This window comes from Rutilus rutilus (assembly GCF_951802725.1).
Source record: "Rutilus rutilus genome assembly, chromosome: 8".
Lineage (NCBI taxonomy): Eukaryota > Metazoa > Chordata > Actinopteri > Cypriniformes > Leuciscidae > Rutilus > Rutilus rutilus.
In genome coordinates, this window is record NC_140222.1 from 10,087,934 (window position 1) to 10,115,183 (window position 27,250).

Consider the following 27,250-nt stretch of genomic DNA (forward strand, 5'->3'; position numbering starts at 1 on the left):
CCCATTCAAAGCTACTTTTAAGTCCAGATTGAAAACGTAACAGTGCATTGATTAAACACTGATTTTCTACTGTACTGTTTATTTTAAGCCTTTTTGCCCTCCACTTCATTTTAATGAATACCTTCTTTTATCTTTCTTTAATATTTTATTTTTAGCCATGAATCTTTTTGATTACTATTTTTTTTAAATCATTTTTATGTAAAAACTTTTAATTATCTTGTGTATAAAATGGTCTATAAATAAACTTGCCTTGCCTTACGAACATACATTTTTGTTCAATTTATTATAAATTGGGACAAAGGATGAATATAAATTACAAAAAAGGATGAAACATACTCTTGTTGGTCTCTGGATCTTTTATTTCCTTACTGAGATCTGCCTTACCAAGACCAGCAGCTGGAAAACACAAGAAACACAAGAGAATAAAAATAAAGAAATACAAAAGAACACAGACTAGAAAGAGAATAAACTATGGATAATTATGGCAGTTCTCTTCATTTGCAGCTGCATAAAAAAACTTTAAAAAAACTGAACAAGCTCCCTGCAGCAGCTCATCACTAATTATGACCGCCGCTAGCGTAGCTAGCGAAAGCGGTCATATAGGGATTGTCAAAGTTTTTTTTAGTTTTTTTTTTCGTCATCTACTGAATTTTTTCGTCAACGATACCAGGGACACCGAAACACCGGGGAACATGAAATTTGGTGGGCATGTAGCCCCACTAGACTTTTACGGAAAAATTTTGTTTGGTCCCCGGGGGCCACTCCCCCCCCGCGCTGGGCCCCCCCAAACCCAAAAAATGCAGTTTTTCCTAAATAACTACCTGAACCGTGGCACCGAGGATGAATACATTTTTATGGTATGTTGCTCTTAAGGGCCCACATCAACCTAGCCCATAATCACTCATTTGTGATTTGCGCCCCTCCCATAAAAAATGAAAATGCAATATTATTCTGCTTTAATCGCCCCTATCTTCAGTTGAGATGTTCAGAACTGCACCATATTTCATGTGTATGATTAACTTGACATCCTCTGGGGGTATGCTAAGTTTCGTAGAATTTCATCCATGGGGGGGTATAAAATAAATTCATTTATGTGCACATTTAGTGACTGTACACTCATCGGCCTGTAGATGGTGGTGTTGAGCGAACGGTTGCTGGTTTAGGATGATACTGTCACACACACACATGCAGGAATACAAACAAACACAAGCATGCACACACACTGACATCCACACGCACAGACACACACCCATACACACACATACAAATCCACATGCACAGACACACACACACGCGCATACATACACGCACAGCAGAGGTGGGAGACTCGAGTCATATGACTTGACTCGAGTCAGACTCGAGTCGCAATTTTCTGGACTTGAGACTTACTTGACTAGATCTCTGAAAAGACTCGACTTGACTTTAGACTTGCTCCTTGTGACTTTAGACTTGACTCGGACTTGTGCCTATTTACTTGAAATGACTTGTGGAAAATAATTTATTTCAATTATTGTGAATTTTTTATTTTTTTTACGGAAACTCGTTTTCCCTCCTCTGTGGCTGTCAATCATTCTCCATTCAGTATTCAAACAGCGCGCGCGCCTCTTCCGGTTGGATGCACGGTAAAACTCTCTCCATTCTCCAATATGATATATTCACATTATAATGCATGATCTGTAGATAAAAGGCTGTGGATTTGCATAAAATGACTTTATTTTGTTGGAGTTTGTTGCTGTTTTTAAACGACTCACTACCGTGTGCTTGTTAGATCACGCACATCACAAGGACTATGAATCGGCATCAAACGCACAATAACTGGAATTTAAAACTGTGAAACAAATGATCAATAAACTGTTGGACAGATATACACTAGGATTTGTGCGCTCGACATTTCTTCGCTTTGTGCCGTGAACTTTTAAATGCGCACTTGTGCAGCGCAGCGCTGAACACTGTGACTCCATGTTGCTTTGAGCACATCATTCTGCATACGCACTTTGTGCGTTCTGTTTTGAAGCGTTTCATTATCATAGTTTTGCGCACTGAAAGATTATTAAAAGCTTATATTTTTTTATACCTAGCCTGCTCAATACATTTAAAATAAGCATCATTTAATTGTATATTATTTCTGTGTAGTGTAGGCTATATAAATACACTTCTGAATTCTTGGCATTAATATATAAATATAAAATTGTGAAATATATGACTGCCTGATTGAATTTTATAAGAGTACTAATAGTAATTTGTTTTTATTAACATGTTTAGATTTTATAAAATTACTGTACAGATTTTTTCAAGAATTACTTTTTGCTGCTGATTTATACACATTAAGTTTAATAAAAATGCATAATACATTTATGTAATATTTCAAGGTGTTAACTGGAATCTTACACTGCAAAATAATAACTTAAAAAGGATTAAATTCATCACAATTATGTAAGTATCTGGAAATTTGACATCACAGCAAAATAACTATATGTATGGCTAGCACAAGATGGGAAAAGTTTTATTAATTCTTGTTTACTTGTGTTCATTTAATTTATTTTTATTTTAGAGCATTTAAAGTGCTTCTTAATGATATTTTATTTATTACACACAAGTTAGTTTATTTATTTTTGTAACCCATCAGCCCTCTGTGTCTAAATAAGTAATAAAAGTCCCAGAGTTAAAAAAAAATGTGTAAAACGAGCCTGTGTGTGACTTGGTATGACTTGATGACTAAGTTGCGACTTGACTTGACTTGACAAAGAGTATGACTTGACTTGACTTGACTTGACCCTTACAACAGAATGACTTGACTTGACTTGACTTTGACTTGCAATGTTAAGACTTGGACTTGACTTGAGACTTGCATTTAGTGACTTACTCCCACCTCTGACGCACAGACACACACACACACACAGACACACACATACACAAACACACACATACACACACACACACACACAGACAGACATGCACATACTACTACTTTTTTTAGGTATATACAAAAACACGCAATACAGCCAAATTGCTCCACGTCATTTATTTTTGTGGAAAGCCAGTGCAGGCCTGAGCGGCGGTCATATTTTGTACCGCCATGCGGTACATCTAGTATTAATCACTAATACTAATATCACTCATCACTAGTATCAGCATTGCTGAAGAAGATAAAGAAAAATCACAAGTCAGAATGATCAGTTATGATGAAAAATGTTAAGCATTCAGAAAAAGGTTCTTAAAGAAACAATTACTCATATTATATTTTCAAAAACATTGCATGTTGAGGTATTTACAGAATATTTCTCCTAAATACGACTTATGAGTGTCAGTTTATTTTTGACCAGAATAGAAATACAGTTTTTAACTATAGATGTTGCAATTAAGCGAACAGCATGGCAATGAAAGTTGAATATCTGTTTAATGTTGATTAAGGTAGATTACTATGACAGAAATCAGTTTGTACAGTAAAACAGGTTATGTACATATGAACAATAACATACAGGGAAAGAGAGTAAACAGATCTGATAGTCCCTCTTAAAACTAATAGTTTACTAATTATTTTCCTAGAAAAATAATTAATTTACAGTCAACCTGTAAATTAATTATTCAGCCTGTAAAATACTTCAGAGTAAATTACATCAAATGACTCACCACTGACGGTCACGTTGAATATTTTTATGGTGTCACCCTTGTTGCCGTTTTTTCTGTGGACTTTTGTGCTGTTACACTTGCTGTTTCTGTTCAAGCTTTCGCTGGTTCCTGAGCTCTTGCTTTTGATAATATCTGCTTCATAACGTCCAGCATGTTCAGATCTGATGTTTGTGATGGTCAGAGATCCGGTCTCATAGTCCACCTCCAGTCTGTCTCTGAATCTCCCGTCTTCTCCATCATATAAACAGCTCTCACTGGCCTCTTCGTTGATCAGAGCTATGTGAGTGTTGTTGAAATACCACAACACTGGTTCATGTTGTTGTTTGGTAACATTAGTGTTTAGAGTGACTGAACCTCCCTCCATCACTGACACTGGCACAGACACTGACACTGACACTGGCACAGACACTTCTGCACCTATAAAACCAAATACACCTGCAGACACAAATAAACAGCTACTTTATTTTTGTGGACATGAAATCATGCATTTCAGAAATGCCTTAGAGTTTGACAAAACTGGTAGACACACATGACAGAACAGTTCTTTCACAGCTTTCTTTTATATATTGAAAACCTAAATGATCATTTGATACAAAGATCCTACTAAAAGTATTATAAAGAATTATTCTTTATCAGAGTTCAGAATATAGGCTAGAACAGATGTTACGTCCCTTTTTGATTTAGATAGGGGTAAGGGAGTATAACATTTAAATAAAGATGTGCGTATAACTTTATATTAAGGACCGGGCAATAAAAGGAAAAAGATCAACAAAAACTCCGCTCAAAAGTATTTATTTTACAGAACCCAAAAGTGAAAGAATAAAGAGAAAATAATATTTACAATATTTACAAACAATGAGGAGAACAACAAGACAAATAACAATAACAAAAACAAACAAAGGTGGACAGACGAGCTCGAGAGATGCCAAATGAAATAAATAAATAAAACAGAAAAAAATAGCTGATTAATGCAACTAAACTAACTACCAAATGAAAAATGTAGAAAAGAAAAGTTTTCGGCATCAAGACGCCCAAACCAAACTACACTAACTACAATACAACAAAAACTTACAGGGTGTGGCACTCTCCTAACCTAGTGTGTCTAATACAATTCAAAATGTCCTACGTGGTGCGCAATGTATGTCGCGCGACTTACTAACCTGCTCCCTCCTTCCCAGCCTCACATGCACCGTGATGACTGAACAAGGATGAACAGTAAAACAAACAAAAACACTTCACAACCACTGACAATTGATTAATTCAAACGATAGACACACAGAGATCAACAACAGCGAACCAAAAAATACAAATGCCAAAGTGAGCAAAAAGCTGGGGACGTGGAAGAGATTCGGGTATTTGAGGAAGGTGGTGTAATGTGATTGGATGGGTGAACCGGGACGTCATCATCCTTCAGCAAAACTGACAGGCTGTAGATTGATCCAATGAGCATCTGAAACACACACACACACACACACACACACACACACACACACACACACACACACACACACACACACACACACAACAACAACAACAACAACAGAATACAGAGTTCTGCACAGTAATCCAAGACGCATTTGTAAAATACGTTTAAGGTGTACATCAAGCTGGATCATCTACTGCTCAACAATAATCAAACACAGTGTGGACGTCAAGGAAAGTTGAAGTCAGGTCAACTTTATGGTAATGAGCTATGACGCGGTTCGACGGCAATCAATCGGAATGTAGAAGTGCTCCGCTTGAGAAGATTCCAGGGGGTAATCCAGCACCCGGAAAGCGTACCACCCCCGGGAGCCGCCATTGGCTAACAAGCCTTTACCCAGGGCCGGATTATCCATAGACGGGATTGGGCGAGTGCCCTGGGGCATCAGCCAATAGGGGGGCACCAAGTGATTAAGATGACTAGACTTTAAATATTTTTCATGTTTTGTATATATATTATTTTGCTGGAAGAGATGCAGATACAAAATGAACAGTTAATGATACAATATATACAGAGAGAATATTAATTATATTCATAAAGAATTGACCGTTCGCAAAACCCCGCCCTCGAATGGTCCTCGTCCAATCCTAGCTCAGCAACTGTAACTAAGGAGAAGGACCCCCGTGACCGTCAAACATTGCGATTTTCAGCAAGATGGTGAAACGATGCGCCTATGGCACCTGCAAGTCTGACACCAGGAACCCCAAAAGTTTATAGGGAGGGGTCGTTTTTTTCGCCTTTCCAAAGCCCAAGATCCAAGCGGAAAGATGCCGACAATGGATTAAGACAACCCCGACAACCTCACTCATGGGCGTCAGTTTGGTTTGAAATGTGCTGGGGACAGAGACGCATTCGGAAGTGCATTTTCAGAAGTGCTGGGTATAATGACGCATTATTAGGGCCCAAGCCCTGAAAGGGCGAAGGCCCTATTGTTTCCGGTAGGATTATTAGGGCCCAAGCCCTGAAGGGGCAAAGGACCTATTGTTTTCGTTAGGATTATTAGGGCCCAAGCCCTGAAAGGGCGAAGGCCCTATTGTTTTCGTTAGGATTATTATTATTAGGGCCCAAGCCCTGAAAGGGCGAAGGCCCTATTGTTTTCGGTAGGATTATTATTATTATTATTATTATTATTATTAGGGCCCAAGCCCTGAAAGGGCGAAGGCCCTATTGTTTTCGTTAGGATTATTATTATTATTAGGGCCCAAGCCCTGAAAGGGCGAAGAGCCCTATTGTTTTCGGTAGGATTATTTATTAGGGCCCAAGCCCTGAAGGAGCGAAGGCCCTATTGTTTTCGTTAGGATTATTATTAGGGCCCAAGCCCTGAAAGGGCGAAGGCCCTATTGTTTTCGTTAGGATTATTATTAGGGCCCAAGCCCTGAAAGGGCGCAGAGCCCTATTGTTCTTCTAAGGATTATTAGGGCCCAAGCCCTGAAAGGGCGAAGGCCCTATTGTTTTCGGTAGGATTATTAGGGCCCAAGCCCTGAAAGGGCGCAGAGCCCTATTGTTCTTCTAAGGATTATTAGGGCCCAAGCCCTGAAAGGGCGAAGGCCCTATTGTTTTCGTTAGGATTATTATTATTATTAGGGCCCAAGCCCTGAAAGGGCGCAGAGCCCTATTGTTCTTCTAAGGATTATTAGGGCCCAAGCCCAAAGGGCGAAGGCCCTATTGTTTTCGTTAGGATTATTAGGGCCCAAGCCCTGAAAGGGCGAAGGCCCTATTGTTTTCGGTAGGATTATTAGGGCCCAAGCCCTGAAAGGGCGAAGGCCCTATTGTTTTCGTTAGGATTATTATTATTAGGGCCCAAGCCCTGAAAGGGCGCAGAGCCCTATTGTTTTCGTTAGGATTATTATTAGGGCCCAAGCCCTGAAGGGGCGAAGGCCCTATTGTTTTCGTTAGGATTATTATTATTATTAGGGCCCAAGCCCAAAGGGCGAAGGCCCTATTGTTTTCGTTAGGATTATTAGGGCCCAAGCCCTGAAAGGGCGAAGGCCCTATTGTTTTCGTAAGGATTATTAGGGCCCAAGCCCTGAAAGGGCGAAGGCCCTATTGTTTCCGGTAGGATTATTAGGGCCCAAGCCCTGAAGGGGCGAAGGCCCTATTGTTTTCGTTAGGATTATTAGGGCCCAAGCCCTGAAGGGGCGAAGGCCCTATTGTTTTCGTTAGGATTATTATTAGGGCCCAAGCCCTGAAAGGGCGAAGGCCCTATTGTTTTCGTTAGGATTATTATTATTATTAGGGCCCAAGCCCTGAAAGGGCGAAGGCCCTATTGTTTCCGGTAGGATTATTAGGGCCCAAGCCCTGAAGGGGCGAAGGCCCTATTGTTTTCGTTAGGATTATTATTAGGGCCCAAGCCCTGAAAGGGCGAAGGCCCTATTGTTTTCGTTAGGATTATTATTATTATTAGGGCCCAAGCCCTGAAAGGGCGAAGGCCCTATTGTTTCCGGTAGGATTATTAGGGCCCAAGCCCTGAAAGGGCGCAGAGCCCTATTGTTCTTCTAAGGATTATTAGGGCCCAAGCCCTGAAGGGGCGAAGGCCCTATTGTTTTCGTTAGGATTATTAGGGCCCAAGCCCTGAAAGGGCGAAGGCCCTATTGTTTCCGGTAGGATTATTTATTATTATTATTATTAGGGCCCAAGCCCTGAAAGGGCGAAGGCCCTATTGTTTCCGGTAGGATTATTTATTAGGGCCCAAGCCCTGAAAGGGCGAAGGCCCTATTGTTTTCGGTAGGATTATTATTATTATTTTTCTTACGACTATTTAGGCATTTTTGGGGCCCTTAACATGCTCAAAAACTCTTGAAACTTTGCACACGAGTCAGAACCCGCGGCCATCAGGGCCGGGCTGAAGCTGGTACCCGGGCGTGGCAGGGGGGCTCGACAGCGCCCCCTGGAACAGGGTCCGAAAACTTGGTCCATAAATCAAACACGCTTGCATGTAATAATATGAAACTCGGTACACATATAGATCTCATCGGGCCGCACAACTTTCATGCTCTAAGTTTTACGCCAGCCCAACAGGAAGTCGACTATTTAGGGTTGTTTGGAAACGCATGCTTAGGAATTTGAAACACTTCTCTTAGGGAATTCACCCGGTCAGCACCAAACTCTGTGTGCATGAAGTCAAGACATTGAGGATGAAAAATTGCCAGGGGATTTTTGATATCTCGAACGGTTTGGCTGTGGCGAGGAAACGAATTTATGGCGAATAATGGGACACAGGAAGTGTATTATAACTTCTGCATACATTGACGGATCTTGATAAAACTTCAGCAGTGTGTTCGTGGTCAGAGGCTGATCACATTGATGTGACTATTGTGAGTCAAAATTATAGCGCCACCTACTGGCAGCAAGAAGTGTGTCACTTTCAAAATGCTTTGAAATCACCCTCTTATTTTTACCCGATTTGCTTCAAACTTTATCTGTATAATGTAAACACACGGCAGATGTAGACCTGTGAAAGGATTATTGATATCTTAGATACTGTTGCCGTGGCAACGCATCAAACTTTAATTTTCTTTTTGGATGCTTTTGAGACTCTTAAGATGCTTGAAATTGGATGAAACTCGACAGACACATCACATTTATTAGCCCGTAGACATGTGCAAAGTTTCAGAAACGGGCGTGGTGAGGGGCTCAGTAGCGCCACCTTTAGTCATAAATGGGGCGGTTAGTTTTATCAACAGCAACAAAACTTGGTATGTGTATTGTTCTCATCAAGACGGACAACTTTCTAATTGACATTAACCATCTCCGACCAACAGGAAGAGAGATATTTTGGTTTGAATGTGGATTTTCTGAAGAATTTTCTCTCCCTCTCTCTGTGTCTGTGTGTGTGTGAGGGGAGGGGGGGGATTTGACTATTGCTTTTATATTGTTAATCAAGGTTTCAGGGGCTTTTGGGGTCCTTAACATGCTCAAAAACTCTTGAAACTTTGCACACAGGTCAGAAACCCACGGCCATCAGGGCCGGGCTGAAGCTGGTACCCGGGCGTGGCAGGGGGGCTCAACAGCGCCCCCTTGAACGGGGTCCCAAAACTTGGTCCATAGATCAAACACGCTTGCATTAATTAATATGAAACTCGGTACACATATAGATCTCATCGGGCCGAACAACTTTCCCCCGGTCAATTTTACGCCAGCCCAACAGGAAGTCGGCTATTATGGGTTGTTTGGAAAACGCTTGCTGTGTAATGCGAAGTACTCCTCCTAGAGAATTCATCCAATCCCCACCAAACTCGGTGTCCATGAAGTCAAGACATTGAGGATTCTAAATTGCAGACGGATTTTTGATATCTCGAACGGTTTGGCCGTGGCGAGGAAACGAATTTATGGCGAGAAAAGAGAAACACAAAGTGGTATAACTTCTGCATACATTAACTGATCTTGATGAAACTTCACCAGTGTGTTCGTGGTAAGAGGCCGATCAGATGGATGTAACTATTGTGAGTCAAAGTTATAGCGCCACCAACTGGCAGCAGGAAGTGTGTCACTTTCAAAATGCTTTTGACAAAAGTGGGGGGGTTACTTTTAACTACAGTAAAGAAAAAATAGTTTGTATATTGTTCTCATCAAGCCGGACAACTTTCTAATTTACATTCAATAGCTCTGGCCATCAGGAAGTCAGATATTTTGGTCTGAATGTGAATTTTTTTGCAAAATCAGCCTCTGAATTTTTAGCCACTCCTCTTAAACTATTTATTTTATTCGTACCAAACTTTTTCAACATGATGAAACTACATTAAATATGCTAAATTGTGAATGGATAATAAATATCTCAAACGGTTTTGCTATGGCGAGGGATTAAAGTAAAAATCTTCTAAAAATGTAATTATATACCATTTATTTCTATATAAAAGTATACAAATATCACAACTAAACCCATTTTATTCTGTTTTTGCAATTCAAGAAGAATGAAAAAGTTAAAAACAGGCTATTTAGTGCTATTTGGTTCAACAAAAAAGCAAACATAGGGCTATACTGCCCTCTTGTGTCCAAAAGGACATCAAAATAGTATATAAAACTTTTTACCAGGTAGGCCAATATTGTATTTAAATATACATTTATTAGGTATGTGTCTGAGGATATTTTCCCACCGGTTAATCGACGTGTGACACGAGTGGGTGCTTTTAAATCGCTAATATAATAGTGAAAGAAAAATAATGATAATGTTGCACACACAAATCACACACATGTGGGAAAGAATGATGCTTTTAAACAACACTAAACCGCCATTAGGTGTCGCCAGGCATCCATCTTAATAAGCGAGTCATTGATTCATTCGTTCAAATGATTCGTTCGAATGAGTCGATCATGATTAAGACAGATGTTTATGGATTGATCATTCAATCTTTGAGTCAACCGATTCGTTAAAAATGCTGAATCGTTCAGTTATGAGAAAACACGTGATGCGTGATGGTTCTGCCGGGATCTTTGTTTAACTATTTTCGCTGCTGAAACAGAACATAAACAGTCAACATTGCATCTAAAATGTAAGTGACTTAATTGTAACTGTTTATTAACCTGTTGTATGAAATCTAGGGGTGGGAGAAAAAATTGATTCTTAGATGCATCGCGATGCGGACGTGGACGATTCTGAATCGATTCACAAATGTCAAAAAATCGATTCTCTAAAAAAATATATTTTTCTAATAACGTAATATTGACGGAAGGCAAAAGGCGGAACTCTAAGCGGACGTGCGTGCAGTCTGTGGCGCGCACATAACAGAGAAGTTTCTTCTGCTCACCAAGGCTGCATTTATTTGATTAAAAATACAAACAAAAACAGTAATATTGTAAAATAGTATTCCAATTTAAAACAGCTGCTTTCTATTTTAATATATTTTAAACTGTTATTTATTCCTGTGATCAAAGCTGAGTTTTCAGCATCATTACTCCAGTCGTCACTGTCACATGATCCTTCAGAAATTATTCTAATATGATGATTGATACTCAAGAAACATTCATTATTATTTTAAATGTCGAAAACAGTTGTGTACAGTCTTTGATGAATAGAAAGTTCAAAAGAACAGCATTTATCTGAAATCTAAAGCTTTTGTAACGTTAAACACTACCGCTCAAAAGTTTGTGGTTAGTAATAATTAAAATTTTATTTTTGGGGGAAAGAAATAAAATAAATCAGTACTTTTATTTATGAAGGATGAGTTAAACTGATCAACAGTTACAGTAAAGACATTTATAATGTTAAAAATATATATATTTGAAATATATGCTGTTCTTTTGAACTTTACATTCATCAAAGCATTTTGAAAAAAAAAAAATCTGTACACAACTGTTTTCAACATTGAAAATAATAATGAATATTTATTGAGCATCAATCATCATATTAGTATGATTTCTGAAGGATCATGTGACACTGAAGACTGGAGTAATGATGCTGAAAACTCAGCTTTGATCACAGAAATGAATTACTATGTAAAATATTTTAAAATTGAAAACAGCTGTTTTAAATTGGAATAATATTTCACAATATTACTCTTTTTGTTTGTATTTTTAATCAATAAATGCAGCCTTGGTGAGCAGAAGAGACTTCTCCTAAAAACATTAAAAATCTTACTGACCCCAAACTTTTGAACAATAATATATATATATATATATATATATATATATATATACATATATATGTATGTGTGTGTATGTATGTATGTATGTATGTATGTATATATATATATATATATATATAAATATAGCTGCGAGCAGCGATGGAGGGCCAAAGCCGGCGGTACCGCCACCCCGGTGCCTTTAGGTAACTAAAGGCACCAGGGTTGCGGTGCCACCGGCTTGGGCCCGTAATCGCTGCTCGCAGCTATATTTATTATTATTTTTTTCTACTTCTCGGGCACTTTTGGGGCCCTTAACATGCTCGAAAACTCTTGAAACTTTGCACACAGGTCAGAACCTGCGGCCATCAGGGCCGGGCTGAAGCTGGTACCCGGGCGTGGCAGGGGTGCTCGACAGCGCCCCCTGGAATGGTGTCTGAAAACTTGGTCCATATATCAAACACACTTGCATATAATAATATGAAACTCAGTACACATATAGATCTCATCGGGCCGAACAACTTTCGTGCTCTAAGTTTTACACCAGCCCAACAGGAAGTCGGTTATTATACGTTATTTGGAAAACGCATACAATGGAATGTGAAATATTCCTCCTAGGGAATTCATCCGATCGCCACCAAACTCGGTGTGAATGAAGTCAAGACATTGAGGATGCTAAATTGCGGACGGATTTTTGATATCTCGAACGGTTTGGCCGTGGCGATGAAACGAATTTATTGCGAGAAAAGATAAACAGGAAGTGTGTTATAACTTCTGCATACATGAACTGATCTTGATGAAACTTCCGCAGTGTGTTCGTTGTAAGAGGCCGATCACATGGATGTGACTATTGTGAGTCAAAGTTATAGCGCCACCAACTGGCAGCAGGAAGTGTGTCACTTTCAAAATGCTTTGAAATCACCCTCTTATTTTTACCCGATTTGCTTCAAACTTTACGTGTATAATGTAGACACACGGCAGATGTAGACCTGTGAAAGGTTTATTGATATCTTAAATACTGTTGCCGTGGCAACGCATCAAACTTTAATATTCTTTTCAGATGCTTTTGAGACTCTTAACATACTTGAAATTGGATGAAACTCGAAAGACACATCACATTAATTAGCCAGTAGACATGTGCAAAGTTTCAGAAACGGGCATGGTGAGGGGCTCAGTAGCGCCACCTTTAGTCAAAAATGGGGGCTTAGTTTTAAGTAGAGTCACAAAAATCGTTATGTATATTGTTCTCACCAAGCCGGACAACTTTCTAATTTATAGTCATAAGCTGTGACCAACAGGAAGTGAGATATTTTGGTTTGAATGTGATTTTTTGGAGAATTCTCTCCCTCTCTCTCTCTGCCTCTGCGTCTCTGTGTGTGTGAGGGCTGGGGGGATTTGTCTTTTGAGTGAGATTTGTTTAAAATTCCTGTTTTTCAAGGTTTCAGGGGCTTTTGGGGCCCTTAACATGCTCGAAAACTCTTGAAACGTTGCACACAGGTCAGAACCCACGGCCATCAGGGCCGGGCTGAAGCTGGTACCCGGGCGTGGCAGGGGGGCTCAACAGCGCCCCCTGGAACGGGATCCGAACACTTGTCTATAAATCAAACACACTTGCATGTAATGATATGAAACTCGGTACACATATAGATCGCATCGGGCTGAACAACTTTCGTGCTCTAAGTTTTACGCCAGCCCAACAGGAAGTCGGCAATTATGGGTTGTTTGGAGAACGCTTGCTGTGGAATTTGAAACACTTCTCCTAGAGAATTAATTAAATCGCCACCAAACTCGGTGTGCATGAAGTCAAGACATTGAGGATGCTAAATTGCAGACGGATTTTTGATATCTCAAACGGTTTGGCCGTGGCGAGGACATGAATTTATGGCGAGAAAAGAGAAACACGAAGTGTTATAACTTCTGCACACAATAACTGATCTTGATGAAACTTCAGCAGTGTGTTCGTGGTAAGAGGCCGATCAGATGGATGTGACTATTGTGAGTCAAAGTTATAGCGCCACCAACTGGCAGCAGGAAGTGTGTCACTTTCAAAATGTTTTTGACAAAAGTGGGGGGGTTAGTTTTACCCACAATTACAAAATTCAGTACGTATATTGGTCTCATCGAGCCGGACAACTTTCTAATTTAAAGTCATTAGCTCTGACCATCAGGAAGTCAGATATTTTGGTCTGAATGTGGATTTTTTTGCAAAATCAGCCTCTGAATTTTTAGCCACCTTTATCTAAGTGGTTATTTTATTCCCACCAAACTTTTTCAACATGATAAAAATATATTAATGATGCTAAATTGTGAACGGATAATAAATATCTCAAACGGTCTTGCTATGGCGAGGGATTAAAGTAATGTCAAAAAAGGAACCACTAAAAGGCTCATATATTCTAAAAATGTAATTATACACCATTTATTACTATATAAAAGTATACAAATATCAGAACTTAACTCATTTTATTTATTTTTTTTTCAATTTAAGAATGAAGTTTAAGTTTAAAAACTGCCAGAATGGTTGTTTAGTCTAAACAATAAATAAATAAAGTCAAACATAGTGCTATACTGCCCTCTTGTGTTCAAAATCAGGTAGGCCTATTATATCTATATAAAAATATACTAGGTATGTGACGGTGATAATATTTTACCACCGGTTAACTGACGTGTGACACTGCTGGGGGCTTTTTAATCGCTAACTTAAAAACGAAAGTAAAATATGTTCGTCCGCACGGACATTGATAATGGTGCGGAGCAGAGCGAGCGTTTTCAATAAATTCCTATGGAAGGAGGAATGACCTAAGAATCGTTGACTCTGTTCTATTCGTTCCTCGCTGAGGACGCACACCATTATGAATGCCTGTGCAGCCGTGAGCATTTTAGTTTCATTTGGGGGCGGATTGCTTGAATGTATTTAAAAAAGCACAATGTTGTGTTTTATTGCTACTGTACAAAAATATAAGTTAACACTTTGCAGTTTGAATGATGTTCTGAACAAAATGACAGAGTATGTTTTTATGTGTCCACTGTTCAATCGCGCCCTCGTTTTAGTGATTCCCAAGTTATTTTTTCATTTAAGTTTTTTTCATTGTTCTAATCAGGTCAGGCAAGTAAAATTATCTGTGTCTTATCCCTTACATTTTTATATAATTATATAAATATATAATACACTACTGTTCAAAAATTTGGCGTCAGTAAGATTTTTAAGCTAAGTTTCTTCTGCTCACCAAGGCTGCATTTATTTGATTAAAAATACAAACAAAAACAGTAATATTGTAAAATAGTATTCCAATTTAAAACAGCTGCTTTCTATTTTAATATATTTTAAACTGTTATTTATTCCTGTGATCAAAGCTGAGTTTTCAGCATTATTATTCCAGTCGTCACTGTCACATGATCCTTCAGAAATTATTCTAATATGATGATTGATGCTCAAGAAACATTCATTATTATTTTAAATGTCGAAAACAGTTATGTACAGTCTTTGATGAATAGAAAGTTCAAAAGAACAGCATTTATCTGAAATCTAAAGCTTTTGTAACATTAAACACTACCGTTCAGAAGTTTGGGGTCAGTAATAATTTTAATTTTATTTTTGGGGGAAAGAAATAAAATAAATCAATACTTTTATTCATCGAGAATGAGTTAAACTGATAAAAAGTTACAGTACAGACATTTATAATGTTAAAAAATATATATATTTGAAATAAATGCTGTTCTTTTGAACTTTACATTCATCAACGCATTTTGAAAAAAAATCTGTACACAACTGTTTTCAACATTGAAAATAATAATTAATATTTATTGACCATCAATCATCATATTAGAATGGTTTCTGAAGGATCATGTGACACTGAAGACGGGAGTAATGATGCTGAAAACTCAGCTTTGATCACATAAATTAATTACAGTGTAAAATATTTTAAAATAGAAAACAGCTGTTTTAAATTGGAATAATATTTCACAATATTACTGTTTTTGTTTGTATTTTTAATCAAATAAATGCAGCCTTGGTGAGCAGAAGAGACTTCTCCTAAAAACATTAAAAATCTTCCTTACCCCAAACTTTTGAACGGTATATATATATGTATGTATATATGTTTGTATAATATATATATATATATATATATATATATATATATATATATATATATATATATATATATATATATATATATAAATATAGCTGCGAGCAGCGATGGAGGGCCAAAGCCGGCGGTACCGCCACCTCGGTGCCTTTAGGTAACTAAAGGCACCGGGGTTGCAGTGCCACCGGCTTGGGCCCGTAATCGCTGCTCGCAGCTATATTTATTTATTTTTTTCTCTTTCACGCAGGTCATGTTTTGAAAGACAATGTCCTGTAGCTTAATAATGTAAATAAATAAAAATGTATACAAAAATGTGATGTCCAACTCGTTTTATGAATAAGAAAGCCTTAAGTTTTCAAAAAGCATTAGACATCTCTGACCCACTAATCTACTTCATAAGTACCATGCTGACAATATGACATGACGTGGTTTAACAATGATTACCAAATTTATCTCTCATATTGCTCCTCATAACCACTGAAAACGGTCAAAAAATCGAACCAAAAGTCCAGGTTAAAGTTAAGGACGTTATCTGACATTAAGCGTTTCTGCTTCACATTTTCAGCAGGGCAGCGTGGGTTGTGTGGGTTGTGGGTTGGGCTGTGGGTTGACTCCACACGGTTCTCATGGGGTTTATACTAACGTGAAAAAGCTTTACGTAGCTTAATGTACCTAAACAACGATCACCAAATTTCTCTCTCATATTGCTGCTCATAACCACTGAGCACTGTAAAAAAAAAAATCGAACCCAAAGTCCAATTATTATGGACGTTAAGTTAAGGGGGGTGGTGGGGGGGTTGGGGGGGCACTTCAAATGTTGTCACCCAGGGGCACTACACGGTGTTAATCCGGGCCTGCCTTTACCTTTATGCCAGCAGCCATATCACCCTGTAGCCCAAGACTGGTTGCCCACTGAAGCTAAGCAGGGCTGAGCCTGGTTAGTACCTGGATGGGAGACCTCCTGAGAAAACCAGGTTGCTGCTGGAAGAGGTGTTAGTGAGGCCAGCAGGGGGTGCTCACCCTGTGGTCTGTGTGGGTCCTAATGCCCCAGTATAGTGACGGGGACACTATACTGCCAAAAGAGCACCGTCCTTCGGATGAGACGTTAAACCGAGGTCCTGACTCTCTGTGGTCATTAAAAATCCCAGGATGTCCTTCGAAAAAGAGTAGGGGTGTAACCCCGGCATCCTGGCCAAATTTGCCCCTTGGCCCCTGTCCATCATGGCGTCCTAATCATCCCCATATACTGATTGGCTTCATCACTGTCTCCTCTCCACCAGTAAGCTGGTGTGTGGTGGGCGTTCTGGCGCAATATGGCTGCCGTCGCATCATCCAAGTGGATGCTGCACATTGGTGGTGGTTGAGGAGATTCCCCCATCTATGTAAAGCGCTTTGAGGTCTCAGAAAAAGCGCTATATAAATGTAACGAATTATTAATTACCTGCTGTTAGCATTCCATTCATTTTGGCGTCACTTTGACAGTGAATAACTTTACATCTGAGGCGTTTAAAGACTCCATTTGTCCATTGTTTATTTCTAAAGAAACACGACAATGTATAAAAGGTTCCATTACCTTGTATCTTACGTTATGGCCCCGTAGAAGCAGTTTTTGTAAAAATAGGCTAACGATTGCGTCATAACCATGCGACTCTCTGGAAATTACCGTAAAGACAGGAGGAGAAGCTCGCGGTCAATCGGGGGGACGTGGTGGCATAAAGTCAGATAAAGTCAAGGGAGAAGCCCATAGAAAGTCATAAAGTTGCTCCTGCTCCTAGCTCATGGACACCTCCTACTCACACTCTTCGTCTCTGCAAGATTCATGAATGATTCAGATTTCTCTTGGCAGAGCTACTAGAAGACAGACGAGTTGCTCACGTCACATCTACGTCATCAAGCTCAGTTTGAGTCTACACTACGCTCAGCCACCAGGAAGTGAGTGCGTCTAATTTGCTTCACTTTTCTCCTTTGAAACCTTTGGGGTCGCTGTGTCCAGTTTATATACTGTCTATGGAAGTTTCCAGAGAATGCAGTCCTGTAAACTTTGTTTCCGACCAAACATTAGTTCCTGTTTCCAAGCAGTTGTGACGGGTTTCCCTATAATATACAATACAATGTGTCCCATGCATTTAAAGGTACAGTTCACGCAAAAATTTAAATTAGCCCATGATTTACTCATCCTGAAGCCATCCTAGGTGTACTGTGTATTTGACATTCTTCTTTCAGACGAATACAATCAGAGTTATATAAAAAAATGGGTAACACTTTATTTTGATAGTCCGTTCGTTGAGACTATACTAGTTATTAGTAGCCATTCAGTAGCTTGTCAACAGTGCATCAGTTGACATTCAACAACACTGTTTTAACAGACAAGTAACATACGTTCAACTGACTGCCTATAGACTATAAGGTACAATTCAAGTGTTAATCTACAGATTTTACGTAAAAGTGCCTGTTGACTGTCAATGTTATTTTGCAACAGGTTATTAACCAATTGTCGACTAACTTTAAATTGTCAACTAACTTTCTGTAGATTGAGTACCAACAACTCAAGATCAATCTGTCAGTTAAAAGTCAACAGTCATGTCAGCATATGAAGTATATGATACTGTATATCCTACTCAAGGGGTCTCATATGCATCAAATTAATGATTATTTTAGCTGATTTAAAACTGTTTTTAAAAATGTTTTAACCATTTGTAGATAATCTGTTGATAGTCAACTAAAGATTAGATCTGTTGCTTGTCAAATCGGAATAGATTTTTTGACATGCGCAGAATGTTATTTTGTTTTCGCTGAGGGACAAAAATAATAAAGAATTGCGTCGATGGGTGCTGACGTCACATGTGCGCCAGCTCATTGAAGAGAGAGATGTGAGCCACGTGTGCCTATCGTTAATCTAATCCATAGTCGTCTGTAGGTGCAAAGTCATGTGTTAACTTCACTGGTACAGGAAAAAACGTTCTTACTTATGGGGCGCCATTTGTAAAGCGGCTCACGCTGAAAATAACAGCAACATTTTGTCACATTTAGCTTCAAACAATGTTTAAAAAAACTGGTATACATTTTTGACGGTCACTTTTTAGCACATTTACAACAATATTTGTCAACTTAGAGATATTTTAAATAGTTAAATCTAAATATTAAATGCTACACCTAAATCTAAATGTTAAATCTAAATATTAAATCTAAATCTAAATGTTAAATCTAAATCTAAATGTTAAATCTAAATATTAAATCTAAATCTAAATGTTAAATCTAAATGTTAATTCTAAATCTAAATCTAAATGTTGAATCTAAATGTTAAATCTAAATCTAAATCTAAATCCGGTTACCAGCATTTTGAATTTGCATATTAGTTAAATATTTAGTTTCACCCGAAACATTTAGATTCACCATTTAGATTTAGATTTAGATTTAACATTTAGATTTAGATTTAACGTTTAGATTTAACATTTAACATTTAGATTTAGCATTAGCACTTAGATTTAACATTTAACATTTAGTTGTAACATTTAATATTTAGATTTAACATTTAGATTTAGATTTAACATTTAGATTTAACATTTAGGTTTAGATTTAACATTTAGATTTAACATTTAGATTTAGATTTAACATTTAGATTTAACATTTAGATTTAACATTTAGATTTAACATTTAGGTTTAGATTTAACATTTAGATTTAACATTTAGATTTAGATTTAGATTTAACATTTAGATTTAGCATTTAGATTTAACATTTAGGTGTAATATTTAATATTTAGATTTAACTATTTAAAATATCTCTAAGTTGACAAATATTGTTGTAAATGTGCTAAAAAGTGACCGTCAAAAAAATCATACCAGTTTTTTAAACATTTTTTGAAGCTAAATGTGACAAAATGTTGCTGTTATTTTCAGCGTGAGCCGCTTTACAAACGGCGCCCCATACTTACTCGTCACAGAAGTAGGTGCAAAGTCAGGTGTTAACTTCACTGGTACAGGAAAAAACGTTATTACTCGTCACAGAAGTCAGTCAAAAAAGTGCGAGTTTAATCAAAACACAAAATTACAAAAATATACAAAATCCTGTTGGCTCCTGTAGCCTTTCCTTCACTTGTTAAACCTTTAACTGGTGTTACCTTGAACTAGGGCTGGTCGATTTACTGACAAGCTGAGCCATATCGCATTAAAATCGCGGACATATCGCCAGCGATTATTAATGCGATATGGCTCAGCTTGTCAGTTAACTACAGCTCTTTGTAGTAAATGCCGCTCCATCTGAAAGCAGGTGATGGCGATTTACTACTAATCAAGGAACCGGCTTTACTGACGAGATGCGCATAACAATCTCACGATTTAAATCGCCCAGCCCTACCTTGAACGTTTAAACACGAGTTTTATCCATAATGACAAACGAAAACGGTAAGAAAACTGTTTCTCCCTTTTTTCCTATAAGGCTATGTGCACAAGCGTCGCGACGAACTTCCGCTATTGTCAGAAGTTGGCATATCAGTTTCCGGTTTACGGCCGCTTCATCGGCATCCGATGTAAACAAACAAGATGAGTGCTGCTGTTGTACGAAATAAAGATATATAATGTGCGTGACACATCTAAGTTTCTAAGAACTGTAGGTGGATCTAACGCCCGTTTCACGTTTCCGTGTGTGTGTGTGTGTGTGTGTGTGTGTGTGTGTGTGTGTGTGCGTGCGGTGCAGGAGCAGGAGCAGCACGCGCTATATGCTTCACATTATGATGCGTTTGCAGTGAATAACTGATTCACGGCAGTACCACAAACACTTACTATTTTTATTTAAAATCCAGAAGTTACGCTGCAACTTTTATTTAAAACAAAGTTTTGTCAGCATTGCGATTCTCTTTGTACACATATAACTTACACTCTTTAATGGACGCATGCACATTTAAGCACAATTTAAACAACGTTACGTGGGGCTATTATTCCATGCATTACTTATTAAGTTGCTCAAGCAAGTGGCCAAATATTTAACTGTAAATTGACAAAAACAGCCGACTCTCATGCCTTTTCTTTTCCATAAATTTTATTAAAATAAATCTTGCATGTCACAAAGAACTTGTTTTTCCACCTCCACGAATGAGACGTGTGTTGTTCATTATGTCGCCTTGTTGAAGTAAATTGTCGTATGTCATAATTTCGGCTTTTAATGTCATTATGACTTAATGTCATGATTTCTGCTTAGTATGTCAATTTCAGCTGCATTATTATGAATATGCAAGTCAAAGTTTTGACTTTTCATCTCATAATTGTGGATTAGTATATCATAATATCGTCTTTTTATGTCATATTTTTATTGATGTTTTTTTATGTGGTGAAAATGGGCTTTCATACTAGTCGTCACACAATTTTTCTAAATCTATATTTCAATTAGGGCTGTGCAGCAGTTAATCGCATCCAGAATAAAAGTTTGTGTTTACATAATATATATGTGTGTACTGTGTATAATTATTTTGTATATAAATACACACATGCATGTATGCATGCGTTCGCTCGTAATAGAATGCAAAGGTTTTGTGAGCGAAATTGAAGCTCAAATGGCTGTTAGCGACTTTAAGCAGAGCAAAGTGGCACACAGCAATGCTCCTTATATGTACCCATGCTAACAGGTTAGAGCTTTCACACTGCACACGGTTGCAGTCCGTCGATCCGTTCCAGGTGCGGCAAATATACAGCATACAGAAGTGCAGAGATCGTTATTTCCGCACCGAGTCTATTTTTGCTGTGCCGCAAACGCTGAATTAAAGTGACAGCGCATGTTTCGTGGTCAAAATGAACAAAGATTGACCTGAAAATGTAGTAATTTCACCATGAATGGGTTTAATTAAATAAAATGTAGAAATCTCACCATAAATGCATTTAATTAGGCCTACTATTATTTTTCACAGTCATCTTTTTACTTTTAGAAGACCGGGGTAAAACAAGGTAAACTACAATTTACTTCAACAAGGCGACATAATGAACAACACTCGTCTCATTCGTGGAGGTGGAAAACAAGTTCTTTGTGACATGCAAGATTTATTTTATTAATATTTAAATGGAAAAGAAAAGGCATGAGAGTCGGCTGTTTTTGTCAATTTACAGTTAAATATTTGGCCACTTGCTTGAGCAACTTAATAAGTAATGCATGGAATAATAGCCCCACGTAACGTTGTTTAAATTGTGCTTAAATGTGCATGCGTCCATTAAAGAGTGTAAGTTATATGTGTACAACGAGAATCGCAATGCTGACAAAACTTTTTTTTTAAAAAAGTTGCAGCGTAACTTATATGGATTTTAAATAAAAATAGTAAGTGTTTGTGGTACTGCCGTGAATCAGTTATTCACTGCAAACGCATCATAATGTGAAGCATATAGCGCGTGCTGCTCCTGCACCGCACGCACACACACACACACACACGGCACACGGAGTGTGAAACGGCCGTTAGATCCACCTACAGTTCTTAGAAACTTAGATGTGTCACGCACATTATATCTCTTTATTTCGTACAACAGCAGCACTCATCTTGTTTGTTTATAGCGGATGCCGATGAAGCGGCCGTAAACCGGAAACTGATATGCCAACTTGTGACAATAGCGGAAGTTCGTCGCGACGCTTGTGCACATAGCCCATACACGAACTACTTCAAGTTCAATCTTCCGCCCCCAAGTGGGAGTAACCATTAAAGAAACAGAAAAGAAATTAGCCTGTACATCAGAAAACATAGAAAATAGTACTGATATATATATATATATATATATATATATATATATATATATATAAAATAAACACAGGAAATATCAGAATTGCCTCTGAAAGAAAGATACAAATATGATATCTTCAGTTCGTGCTTGAAATCAACACTCCAAGCAAACAATACTATACACAAATTATTGAAATATTAAATTGGCTCTTACATCGTCAATATTTTTCTAAATGGATGTCCGAACTGTTTTATTGCATTAGGTAAGTCACAAGTGGTTCATATTTTCAAAAATAATGTTGAAGGTTGTATTCATATAAGAAAATGTGGATGGTTAATGCTGTGTAAAGCGTTTATGCTGTAGTGATATACTTGTTAAAACCTGTTTGCACATTTATGTAATGGGAATAATGTTGTAAGTTTAAAAGTTATTAATGTTAAATGCATTTTGTGATGGGTGCTGACGTCACATGCGCGCCAGCTCATTGAAGAGAGAGATGTGAGCCACATGTGAGCCTATCATTAATCTAATCCATGGTCATCAATATTTTTCTAAATGGATGTCTGAACTGTTTTATTGCATTAGATTGGATTGTCTGAACGCTCTGTGATCGTGTTGGATCGTGAGGGAGAACCGTGGACGATTGGATTTCACTGTGGAGGAATTGCGTCATCTGGCGACTCTGCCTTCACGAGGAAAAAGATTTGTTATCATTCATCGTTCATTCCTGCAAAGATTGTAGTAGGCATTCACATTCGAACGAACTGAACTGAATCACTTCCACATAGGGCTGGACTGGGACAAAAAATCGGCCCTGGCATTTTGGCCTAGACTTGCCCACTACCGTAAAACTTCAAATAATAGCCGAGTCCCAAATAGATGCCTGTCTCTTTTACACACCTGGGGTTCGTTCAAGTTCAAAACGGTGCGCAACGTTTTGCTACGGTTTTCGGGTTGAACGTCATGTTTCCTGGAAACGGTGTGCAACGGGGTTTGAGATGTTTTCTCTTGTTTGGTGGGTGTGTCAGAACTGCAGTCCAATCAGCAGCAACTTGTATATAAAGCACGTGGTATTAAAGTGAACTCGCACAATGGGTTCAAGGAAAGTAATTTACAAATGTGTTTGATGCAGCTCGGTATACGCAACAACTGAGGATATTAGAAGACATGTTTGTTGTAAGTTTTATTGTAAAAATATAGGATATCAACATAATAATGTAGTTGTTTATATTTTTAGCTTCATTGCAAGTGTAGCCTATGCCATTTGGTATAGAAATAAACAATGGTAAAAGTGCTTTTCCTAAAAATGAGAAAGAAAATACAGGGTATTAAAACAGTATGAACTACAAATAAAGTCAGTATGTGAGGCTAAATAGATGTTTTAGTCTGAATTAGGTAAGATGTGTGCTTCCATTTCAGTTTCCACAAATCCCTTCACTCGATTGGGATGTTTTCTTTTGTTCTGGGCGGCAAGTGCAGTAACTGTAACATCGGGCATATTTTGTAATAATAAACACATATTTATACCGACTTCATCAGGCTCAGAAAATTCTTCACAAAGAATGGCCTTCTCGGCTGCCATAGTTGAAACTCTTGCGTCATCAGAACAGTATGTTCAACGCATCACCGTTTCTGTTTAAAAAACGTTTTGCAATGTTTTGTCGGGGCTGAACGCAGCCCTGGTGTGACTACAGGTTTGGATAAATAAAGGCCGGTCTCAAATAGAGGCCCGGTCTGTTTTTTTAGTTTCGGATTGAATTTAATCTTCTAAAACCCATCAGATCGTCTGTTTAAGACAGTTCTATGGGGCAGATTGTGCACGCAAGAGAGCCTTGCACATCTGGACGGGAGCTGTTAGCGCAAGCAAGGCAGGAGGCCGGAGAGGGGGAAGTGGAGGAGAGCGACGAGGAGGACGAATTTGCCAACTTGTAGTTGAGGATCGCCGTGATGATAATAGTGATGAATAGGGTCCTTTTGTATCACATGATTGCAGTTGTTTTACAGGGTAGCCTTCATTCTTTCTTGTTGATGTGTTTCGGGCAACTAGTTCAAGCAGTAGCAATTAGTAGAAGCAGCGCCGCGTCGCGTCTATGACAACTCAAGGTATCGCACACCGGACGCGCACTTTGTCAGTTTATGGGCAGCAATATTGTTATGTTTAAGGATATTATGGAATTAAGATCATTTGTATTATGTTATGATTGTACTGTACAATTAAATACAATTGCTGCTGCAGTCTGAATTCACTTTACCTCAGAGCGTCCGTTTACTGAATGAATTGAGAATATCACCTGAAAATCCGATACATCAGCAATTTTCATTAAAGCAGCTGATTACTGTAAATTAATGTAAAACTGAATGTATATTGCAGCACATGGTGAAGTCAGTAGGCTATATACATTATTGACGATTTGAGACAATGTACACTCAATAGAGAATAATGTTTTGGAATTTTAAAGACGTGCCGCTGCGCTTCTTGTCTGATGTGCGACCCCCTTTAGACATACAGAAATATAGTAGCCTAGGCTAATTCTTACATTAACTGATTTGTTAAACACAAACACAGATTTTGTAACCTCCTACTGTCATGCTTTCCATCTATCAGCGTTATTTGGATCATCATCTCTAGGCCTACACTCAATGAACAACATCTCAACACTAAATTAAAGGCCTGTCTCATATAGACGACTGTCTCAAATACAAGCCGGTGCAGTTCGGCGATTTTGGAAAATAAAAGCCCGGGCTATTATTTGAAGTTTTACGGTATATGATCATAAACAACACCTGTCTTTGCACGCCCTTATATCAACTCCTATTCCTTAAAACCACTAATGCCATGTAATGAGTGAGTACTAACTGATGAAATAAGTACAAAATTGACATTTATTAATACAATTGAACTATACTTCTATACTATAGCAATACCAATTTCTCACAGGGTTTTTGGTAAAACTGTGGTGGGTGGACCTTGGGCCTTCTAGGGGTTCGGGGGCATTCGGTAATCGTCAACTATGCAGATGTGGAAATAATGCGTAACTGGGTAATGGGTTCCTACTTTCATGACATAGCCTACGTGGTTTGAAAGTAGTTCTGCTTACCGCAGGCTCTACACTTTCTCATCTCTCTCCTGGTCCTCCTCACTATCATCATCAACCACTGGAGCTATGCATTACACCGGCACAAACCCAGCACCGTCAATTAAGCAAAACAAAACGAATGGGCCGCCGATGTACGAGTTTTATGGGCCGTTAATAAAAAAATAATAATAATTATGTATGAGTATGAGATGTATCGGCCCAAATAGCACGTCGGCCCACCGGGAAAGTGCCCGGTACTGCTTCCACACAAACTGAAAGACTGACTCCATTACATTGCACTCAGACTTCAGTGTTACACATACAGGTTGATTCTTTTTCTTTTTTTTTTGTTTTGTTTGATTGTCATTGATGAATGACATATTTTGTTTTCAAGTGGTGATTTGTATAAAGGGGCAAAGATTGTCTCGTGATGTGTGCAAAGTGATATGCGAGTATTGAATTGAGAGAAATTTCAGTGAATATAGTTACTGTTCAGTGAACTGATTGTTTCATTCATTAATTCATTTTATTTAATTTATTTAATTTATTTTATAAATAGGAAGATATGCATTTCAATATAAAGCACCGTATGAGTGGAACAATCTTCCAATTTCTATTCGCTCTTCGACTTCCTTTTCATTGGTTAAAAATGCCCTAGCTCAACATCTTCAGAATACATGTAATTGTTTTTAATTTTCTTCTATTTTTTTTTTTTTTTTCTCTCTCTCTCTGTGCTGGCATTATCCACTGATAGAGATGATACCTTTGAACAGGATTAAATGAAACCTATTTTAAGTATGGTGCATTAATCCTTTACATTTATGTGTGCATATGTGTTTATGGTGTCTAGATGTGTGTTTCGGTACATACATATTACATGTGTTTATTCTGTTGAGGGAAGATTGAGCAACCTTAGGAGAGTCTTGTATGAGTGAATGTCTTGTTTGTATGAGTTATGTATTATATATTTCTGCATTTACCATTATTGTAAATAATGGAAATATATTTCTGTTTCATTTGTGTATGTGTTTTTTGTTTTATTTGACTGCGGCTGTAAGGTCAATGTCAATTTTTGTATCTGGACTTGAGGACCCCCTCGAAAACGAGATGGTTCATCTCAAGGGGTTATTCCTCTTCAATAAATAAAATGTCAAATATTTAATAATTAATTTTTATTCATTGGTTCAATTATTATTCTTATTTTTTTCTAGTTAGTAATTTAGATAACCATTTAAAATTATTAATCTTTTTAATAATCTGGGACTCCAGATACTATAAGTTGTGAGTATATGTATTTGGTGAGCTATTTTTTGGTGTTATATCCTACTAATGGGTAACACTTTCAGTTTCGGTTTTCAATCGATCAAGTGTTTATGTTCTCTCGATAAACCACCCCTTTCAATATCGAAATTATTTGTAATAGAGCTGACACTTTGAGTTTGTAATGGGTTATGTTATTGTTTTAATGTTGTTATGAAATATCTGTAGTGACTGCATGATCATATCACCGTATTTACCACCATGCGAGCCACAAATTAAAGTTTGGCGATCCGCATGAGGCTCGCAAGCCGCACAATGAGTAACACTGGTTTAGACATTGGCCACATTGGATCGGTGAATAAAACGTTGCAGGTGAGTAAAGTGGTTTCTGATGCTTAAAAGTGTTCTGCAGTTATAAGTGTTCAGTGCAGATGTCATGCGTGCAAAACGTGAGTGCGACCC

The 27,250-nt window shown here is 38.0% G+C and overlaps 2 protein-coding genes across 2 annotated transcripts in view; one reads left to right on the plus strand and one right to left on the minus strand.

Annotated features, from left to right (window-relative positions):
• Nucleotides 1-27,250, plus strand: part of LOC311294946 (uncharacterized protein) — a 424,344-nt gene that overhangs the window by 339,414 nt on the left and 57,680 nt on the right. The gene's annotated exons all lie outside the window — the stretch shown is intronic.
• LOC311294755 (uncharacterized protein) overlaps nt 1-27,250 on the minus strand; it is a gene marked incomplete at its 5' end in the record, with an annotated part of 28,481 nt that overhangs the window by 858 nt on the left and 373 nt on the right. The window contains 2 exons of the mRNA XM_084415785.1: nt 337-396; nt 3,631-4,065. Coding sequence (XP_084271911.1) covers nt 337-396; nt 3,631-4,065 — 495 coding nt within the window. The remainder of the gene's footprint in view (nt 1-336; nt 397-3,630; nt 4,066-27,250) is intronic.